Source organism: Brachionichthys hirsutus, unplaced genomic scaffold, assembly GCF_040956055.1.
Source record: "Brachionichthys hirsutus isolate HB-005 unplaced genomic scaffold, CSIRO-AGI_Bhir_v1 contig_247, whole genome shotgun sequence".
Lineage (NCBI taxonomy): Eukaryota > Metazoa > Chordata > Actinopteri > Lophiiformes > Brachionichthyidae > Brachionichthys > Brachionichthys hirsutus.
In genome coordinates, this window is record NW_027180326.1 from 582,015 (window position 1) to 590,721 (window position 8,707).

General features: G+C 41.3%; 1 protein-coding gene across 1 annotated transcript; it reads left to right on the forward strand.

The window, feature by feature from the left end:
* The first annotated feature begins 1,193 nt into the window (after positions 1-1,193).
* On the forward strand, positions 1,194-8,213 carry LOC137912797 (tetraspanin-5-like). Its single transcript, XM_068756937.1, has 10 exons — positions 1,194-1,277; positions 2,379-2,429; positions 3,423-3,569; positions 3,693-3,863; positions 3,996-4,121; positions 4,531-4,578; positions 5,469-5,585; positions 5,689-5,750; positions 6,109-6,161; positions 6,275-8,213. Exons 1-9 carry the CDS (start codon positions 1,194-1,196, stop codon positions 6,119-6,121), a joined length of 819 nt encoding a protein of 272 aa, XP_068613038.1. The 3' UTR covers positions 6,122-6,161; positions 6,275-8,213.
* The last annotated feature ends 494 nt before the right edge of the window (positions 8,214-8,707 follow it).

Consider the following 8,707-nt stretch of genomic DNA (forward strand, 5'->3'; position numbering starts at 1 on the left):
TTTGTGGGAATCCAAAATGTTTTCTATTTTTCTAAATGTTCAGCCCAAATTGAAACACAGAGTTTAAATGCTACACATGATTGCTACCTTTTGTATTGCCAAAAATTGTGCACGTCATTTTCAGGTAAATTGATAGCATTAACAACATGACATAACAGTCTTCAAATCCCATTGAGTCATGCACCAGATCCATGATAGCAGGTTATTTTTATGAAGATGTGCCACTAAAGCATCCTCAGATGTCTGTTTAGTGTTTCTCTCAACAATTGTATTTTTATCTTAGCGTGAGTTCTATTTAAAATCTCATTATATTGAGTTGCTTTTTTTAATGGGCTTTCATGATTACAATGATTGCCTTGATATTTTTTTTTCTTCTGCCTGCATTGCCAATACAGACAAACTGCACAGTATTTATTACATAATTTATCCTATTTTGTAAACAAATGTTTGAAATACAGTATATTACAATGCTTGTACTGTATGTTATGCAATAAACTAAGCCAATATTCCCATGAATCAATGGTCTTATTTTACAATCACACACACAAGATCATGATTTAATCCATACACTAAAATGTTATTCTCAGTCAGTGGTGCAAGGTACCCTTTTATTTTAATTATATTTACTTTTAACATATATATATATATATATATTAAAGAATAGAGATCCACAAATGTGATTCAGTTAAATTAATATTAACAGTCACTACCTTCTTTTAAAGTTTTTTAAATAAAGCTAATAATAATTTTCTACGAGATTATTGTCTAGTCTAGTATTTCCTATTTCATGGTCACATGAGGGCACCGTCTCTGCTGGAGGAAGTCCCGCCTTCTTTCATGCATTGAAGACCGTCATTGGACAGCACGCATGCCACTCAAATAACAGCCATGCCTCCATTACGGCTCAAGTAGAGGTCCGTCGCGTCCGCTTCAATCTGATTAGCGATTGATTCCCGTGGATATATTTTGACCTCTGCAGATCCATATAGTAAATGAATGCGCTGCAGGGCTGTAGCATTCAAATAAAAACGGATCAGCAGCTTCTGCGCCTTTTATCAGGGGAAACTACAGGATGGCGGCGGCGATCTCCAGCCGCTTCAACGACTGACGGCGGCGCGCTTATCGAGCCACGGAAAAATAGAAAACAAAAAAGGTTTTGACCAAACGGGACCGTCGATGTGATTCCGTCCAAAATGATGTCAGGGAAGCATTTCAAGGCTCATGAAGTGAGCTGCTGCATCAAGTACTTCATTTTCGGCTTCAACATTATATTCTGGGTAAGTCCCCTTGTTTGACTGCTTGTGACGTCACGCTGGACGCGCTGGTGCGTTCATGTTTTTGTCCAACAACAAGGCTTGACGTTCAATTCCTGGAAAGTGGTTTTTTTTTGGGGGGGGGGGGGGGGGGGGGTCAAGCCTTGTAATAGGATGCATGGATGGACTGGATCGCTTCTCCTCTGCACTTGCCGTCATCAACACACTTTTTGTTTAAATGCAGACACAGCATCGAAGCAGTGTGTGTGTGTGTGTGTGTGTGGGGGGGGGGGGGTAATTAAGGCATATTTTATCCTGTAGTCGTTTCAATTACAGCTGGAAGTAAAATTATTACACGTTGAATATGAGCGTTTATTGCACATCCAAACACTACCTCTCCTGGGGAATCTTAGCCCATTCCTCCACTGCTGTAATATTCCTGACTTTATGTGCTCCAACTGACTTCTTTCAGTCCCACCAGAGATCCTCCGTGGGATATAAAGTCAGGCGACCATGAGAGAGTATTCCAGTGGATGTGTAGTGTGGAATGTACAGCGTCGAGCCTCTTATGTTTACAGTTTCAGCATATGCGCATGTAGTTCCACAATAAACGGTCCAGGTGCTTGGTTAAAAAAAATAAAAAATAAAAGCAGAGCAAAAGTATAAGCTGCGGTTTTCACAACAGGGCCTTAATCATTGTGAAGTATTGATTCACGAATAGTTTAGCACATATCATGTAAAAAGTCATGAAAAATGTGAATCACCCATCTGCCAGCGAAAAAAAGCTTCTATATATATTTTATATATATTCACAGATATATCATGTAAAAAGTCATGGAAAATGTGAATCACCCATCTGCCAGCGAAAAAAAGCTTCTATATATATTTTATATATATTCACAGATATAGTTATGAACCACAGGCTGTCAACAGATACTTTCTCATGTGGGAGTCTCCTCTCCTCCTGATACTGCAGCAATGAGGACTATTCAGTGAAGGAGCGCTGCCAGGAACATCTCCCCGTGGTTTGCGTGTGTGTGCTTCTGTGTGTGCTTCTGTGTGTGACGACTCCACGCAGCGGTCGCAGCAGGCTGATCCTGGCATCTCTCCTCTTTTGTCTTCCAGTTCCTCGGAGTGGCCTTTCTCGCCGTTGGCTTGTGGGCGTGGAGCGAGAAGGTGAGTTTTTGCTGCCATTCATAACCAACTGTCTGCGTGAAATGCCAGCTGTGTGTTTTTTTTTTTTTTTTTTGCTGACTCTGAAAGGAATGTCCCGCCGTCCGGTGGGACGTCCCTCTGAACAATGGACAGAAGGAAGGATGTGATGCATTTCACAGATTAATTTACTGCATGTGCACCCTCGGACAGCTTTTAAAGAATAAGATGCATTTTTTTCCACCCTTCATGTATTATCGTGGATGTTACTGTTTTAGAGATTATGCTCGTTAAATTGTGGGAATATTCTTTTGTGCAAACAGTTCACTGAGATGACTGATGCCTTGCTCATGTGTTCGAAGCCTGAACTAGCAGACAGTGATTTCAGTACAGACATAGGAAATGGGGAAACAGTTGGCCTGGCTCTATCCGCGGCACCTAAACCTTTTGAAATAAAATGTTGTTAATCCGCACGCAAGTGAAACTATAAAAACAGCAGTTTTCTGTTTTTACGAGGGGGGGGGGGGGGGGGTTATTTGCCAGGCTCTGTTGTGGCGAAGAGCAGTAGAGGCTCAAGTAAGTCCTCCTGCCAACAAATAATTCGGCCACAATCCTTCCCACAAAACACGTTTACTTTTTTCACCGTTTTTCTTTTCTTCTATAAAATGTACGGTAACTTATTTTGTGGGTGAAATAAAAAAACATATTGATGATTGAGCTACATTTCAGTTGTTGCTAAGTTAGGTGCTAACGCCAGCCTCGCATTCAACGTGCACACATGTGGAATTAATCTTCTCATTTGACCCCCCCTGCAGAAAATGGGAATCGGCATTGAGGAATGAGTATTTTCCAAAATGATGTACAATCAAGTAATTGTCTCGTTCGAGTTGAATCCGAGCCAGAATGTGCACTAAGGTCATGGAAACATAAAGCACTTCCTGTACAGATGATCGATCAGCTTTACTTCTGCTTGTAAACCTCGTAGAGAAAGTGGACTGATTGACTTTGTCTCGCCAGGGAGTCCTGTCCAACATCTCATCCATCACAGACCTGGGGGGGTTTGACCCAGTCTGGCTCTTCTTGGTGGTGGGTGGCGTCATGTTCATCCTTGGCTTTGCTGGTTGCATTGGAGCGCTGCGCGAAAACTCTTTCCTGCTCAAGTTTGTACGTTCCCGCATGAAACATATTTTGAAGAAGAAAACATTTTTTTTTTTTTTTTTCAATCTTCTGTGGTCTCGTAACATTTTTCTGTAAATCCTCATAACTGTTCATGTCTCTATATTTCAGTTCTCCGTGTTCCTGGGTATCATCTTCTTCCTGGAGCTGACGGCAGGAGTCCTGGCCTTTGTCTTCAAAGACTGGATCAAGGACCAGCTCAACCTTTTTATTAACAATAACATTCGGGCCTACAGAGACGACATTGATCTGCAGAACCTGATAGATTTCACTCAGGAATATGTGAGCACTGTGTTTCTTACATTCTCCGAACTGATCTCCACACAGTGTGGTTTTTGAAATCCCGATTGTTCATTTCTGTCGGTCATGGTCGACCTTCATGCGAGCGCTTTGTGTCTGTTTAACACTCTTTAGTGGGAGTGTTGCGGCGCTTTTGGAGCTGATGACTGGGATTTGAACATCTACTTCAACTGCACTGATTCCAACCCGAGTCGCGAGAAATGTGGAGTGCCCTTCTCCTGCTGCACCAAAGATCCAGCCGTATGTCGTCCCAAAAAACTCTCCGCATTTCAGTCTTTCTAACCCACTTACTCGCGTTAATGCACACGCCACTGGGTACAAGTTGCCTAATCTAGCATATTGAAGGGGAAATTGTGAAGGCCCTCCCCCCCGGTGTCAGATTGGTTATCTCAGTCCTCCAGAAGGCTTGCCAGAGCTGCCAGCTATCATGAACAGGACATCCAGGCGTCACCGTTCGGGTTTGGTCAGACTCTCTGAGAGTAAGAAGAGGAAGCATTCTCGTGGCCACGCCCCTTTTTTTGTCAGAAAAATTTCTCAACATTGGACATTCTGTCCTGTAAAAGTTACACAAAATACAAGCCAATTATTCATTTTTTTAAAACTATTTTAAGCACTCATTATTAAAGCGTGAACCCTGTTTTCTTCACAGGAGGATGTGATCAACACTCAGTGTGGCTACGACATCCGGGCAAAAACGGTGAGTCACTAAATTCTAAAGGCCCTTATCGGAAAATGTAGAACAGCATTAAGAGTTGGAGTTGCTTGCCATTATTTTGCACCAGACAGTTTTCTTTTTTTTGGCGGGGGGGGGGGCTATGTGACGTCATTATGTACTCCACCCTCGACACAATATCCCTCTTTCAGTAAGCTTCTCAAGCCCTTTTTCTTCAAAATGCAGCAGCTGGCTCCCCATCGGCACTTTGTGCCGTGCGGCATTACTCACACTGCAGCGATGCACTCGGAATTGGAACCCCTCCCCCCCCATCATTAGCTATGACCTTAGTGCTTAGTGGGATAATGAGAGAGACAGAGAGAGGCTGTTTGTTTTCTTGATTTACAATATGAGGAAAGTGCCAGGGAGAATTTGTTTTAACAAGAGTCAGGGCAGAAAAACAGTGAGCTGAGTGTGTGCTAAGAAGCGTGTGTGGGTGTGGGTGGGTGTGGGTGTGTGTGTGTGTGTGCGTGTGTGTGCGTGTGTGTGCGTGTGTGATGATGATGATGAATATATTTATTAGATAGAATGTTAGAGTACAAGTACAGTCACACAGTAGCATGTATTACAGTACAAATAAAGTCAAACATCCTGTCTAAGAGGAGCATTTCAAAAAAGCCCTTGCGGTCTTGTTTCCGTTGAAAGTCCTTCGTACATAAATCATCCATGTGCGTGTGTGTGTGTGTGTGTGTGCTAACATTAGATCACAGGGGTTTTATTCTGAGGGAATCTATGTGAAACGGTGAAACGTGTGCTACCATTAAAAATTACTTTGCTGTTGAGCGCACAATAAAGTTCTTAAGATGAAAAACATTTAAAGGGATAATCGATCAAATACGACGGCGGTTTGAATTGCTGCTTTTATAATTTGTCAGGACTCTGAGCAGCGGACCTTTATCTACATCAAAGGGTGTGTCCCTCAGTTTGAGAAGTGGCTTCAAGATAACCTGACAGTAGTGGCTGGCATCTTTATCGGGATAGCATTGCTCCAGGTGAGGATCGAGGCGAGCTGCGTCCTTCACCGTGGTTGATCTCTGGCCTTTTCTAATTCATTTTTAATAACGTGTTTTTTTATTTTTTTTTCATTCATTTTAGATCTTTGGCATCTGTCTGGCACAGAATCTTGTGAGCGACATCGAAGCCGTGAGAGAGAGTTGGTAGGCGGAAACGTCTGTCCGTTCATACACAGTTTCACATTGAGGAAGACGTCCAAGGGCTTTGATTTACTACCATCTCCTGATGAGCAAATGTCAGCATGCCAGAATGTTGTCCATGTTATACGTGGAAGGTGTTCATTGTGAGAAAATGACCGTGACTTAAGAGTAAACGCTCCACCCACTCCAACGTTTTTTTAGAACAACATTGTGGTGCAAGTGGATGACATTGTGGGAGAAGTTCCCACTCTATCTTAAGCACAGCCTTGTAAGCCAAGCCACATTCTAGTTATATAACTGAGCATTTTGTGTCTTGACTTTGTACAATCTGTTCCTGAACTTCCTTCTTGTCTTTGTACAGTTTGTTTACCTAAGAATTCCACAGAACGTTCAAATTCAAGAAGGATGTACCCGGTAAGCACTATTATACGTACAGTATGTAAATGTTTATATTTGTATTCAGTCATTCTGGTGATTCTTTCTTGTGGTTTGTGTTTGCACTGAAATTCTTTTTTTTTTTTTTATAGGTCTCTGCAGTTTCAACACCAGCAATGAAAGGAAATAGGTTAATCAGCAGGAAGTGTTCAGAAGCCAGAGTCTCAGCCGTATGTAAATAGGGCACTTATACGGATTTCTGGGTTTTTAGAATGACGCAAGACCTTTTTAAAATGTCTTGACGCTCTCATACAGCACAGATAAAAACAAACGCAATGCAATTTCTTTGTAGTATAAGCAGCTGGATGGTAGTCCCATTTCAGATTACTCGTTCGTAAGCCTGTAAGTGAGGCGCTGACAGACAGAGCCTCGTAACTCGTAACCGGGACAAAGAGTAGTAGATTTGAGGCTTTATCATTCAGACGAGGTCATTGGTTATTTATGTCTCGCAGCTGCAGCTTTTTAACACTGCACGTAAGGGTTGTGGACAAAGATAAAAGTGATTCTGGAAATGCACCGCATGCCTGTTCTCTGTTGGTAGAACTTTTGCCTGTCCTAAATCTATTTCATTTATGTTAAGTATTTTAAAATATGTGTAAAATAGTCACCAGTGTAGAGTGCGTTGGCTGGTCAGCACTTTGTTTCATGCGATCTATTTAAAGCTACGGAAACCAACTAAAGATTTATTTCCATGCTCGTGTTGGAATACAAATACATTTTGTGAGCGAAGTTTTTATGGGGCTGAGCTGAATAGAGAAATGTAGCATCATGGCGGATATGTTGGATGATGTAAAGAATTCTTGCAGAGTAAAAAAAAAAAAATACTGGAGGAAACCAGAAAATGTGGCATCTAAATATCTAAATCAAAGCTCAGCCTTAAGCACTTTAATCATGTAAAGAGGAGTTCCAGCAGCAGCCGCTAGAGGGAGCACTTTTCCTTAAACCTTGCATACTGCATTTGCAATTTCGTGTTGCTCCATGACGTCAGACAATTTGACCAAAATCACCTTTGACTGAAAGTGTTTCTGCACATCGTAGGTGCCGTGCCGTTTCTCGTGTATTACCTGATCTGACTGTATATTACCCTTCATGCATTTCCCCTCGCTTATGATTATGACCATTGTGGTTCTTGGTTGAGAACTGCCTAATTGACACAATGGCTTTGTTGATTGTGTTGTTGATGTTGTTGTTGTTCTTTTTTCTGTTTTTGATCTTGTTTTTGATTTTGAGCGTTTTCACTGGAAAATTAGGATACAAGCGGCTACTTACCTGAACTTTAAAAAAGATGTATAGTTTGCAGACATGCAGTGCTTGAAAGCGGAGCACACACTCTTTCACCACCATTATCTCAAATGAAACGTTACAATTATTAGTCTCTCTCTTTAGTCGTGTATAATTCCATTGGTAACCTTTTATTAAAACTGATCAGGCATGTTAAGTTATGCAACGTAAACCTGCAGAGCGCTACTCAGCTTTTCTTTTTGCAGTACATTCTTGCAGCCTTGATGAACTCAGCTGAACATCCTCATAAATACAAAGCCAGATTATTCCCCCCCCCCACCCTTAGCTTGATATGATTGTTGCTGATAACACTTTTTCTTACCACTCAGTGCCATATTTGTGATTTCTACTTCTACATACCCTGGATCATGAGATTATACTTTGGTTTCATGTCTTCTCCTAATTATTGTAAATAAGTGATCATGAAAAGTTGTAAATATCTATCTGAATAAATGTGGTTCTTAACTTTTGTCACTGTGCACTTTATGATATATATTATATGATATGAATATGAAAGGGGCATCGAAGGTTGATTCATTCAAGTGGAAGGATGAGGGCGATGGTTGTGAAACACACAGGTGGGTTCAGGAACGACTGGAGAGCACAGTTCTTATGCTGGCTGGCTCAATCAGCTGATCCAACTGCAGCAGCCGTGGACCAGCTGACTGTCAAGAGGCGGGGCCTGTCTGTCACCTGTCACCTGTCACCTGGTCCACGCCACATAACACATTAGGGAAAAGCACAACACCGTACAACATGACAACACGCGAACAAGTGGAATAGCAACTTATTATTTGACAGGTAGGACTGTGGTAATGCCTCAAATTTCCTTATTGCATTACGAGCAAATGAGAGGATAGATGACAAACACTGACATCTACTGGCTGCCGAGTTAAATTCACCTTTCCTGTTTTCCTGTTGCGTTATGTCTGATTGCAGTGATGGAAAGTACAAATATTCACGCTTAGTATTAGCACTGTACAGCGAGCTTTGAGAACTTCCTTGCTTTGTGTTCTGGTCTGCACCATTATTTTACCAAATGAATGTAAAATGCAAACTAATATTATTTTATATTATTATTATCCACACTCTTTCTGTCATTTCCTGAATCTTGAATTCATGCTGGAATAAGTGCCTTGTTTGTCTCATTATTAGAGCATTGATTCTCTGGGATGTGATTTTATATGTAATCAATAATGATCATATTGATGTGCATAAAGCCTTTTTATTTCGATAAGTTTGAT

Coding starts and splice junctions, on each gene's coding strand:
- LOC137912797 (XM_068756937.1), top strand. CDS start 1,194: ATGATGTCAGGGAAGCATTTCAAGGCTCATGAAGTGAGCTGCTGCATC. Junction 4,122..4,530: donor GCTGCACCAAAGATCCAGCC/GTATGTCGTCCC, acceptor TTTTCTTCACAG/GAGGATGTGATCAACACTCA. Junction 5,586..5,688: donor TCGGGATAGCATTGCTCCAG/GTGAGGATCGAG, acceptor CATTCATTTTAG/ATCTTTGGCATCTGTCTGGC.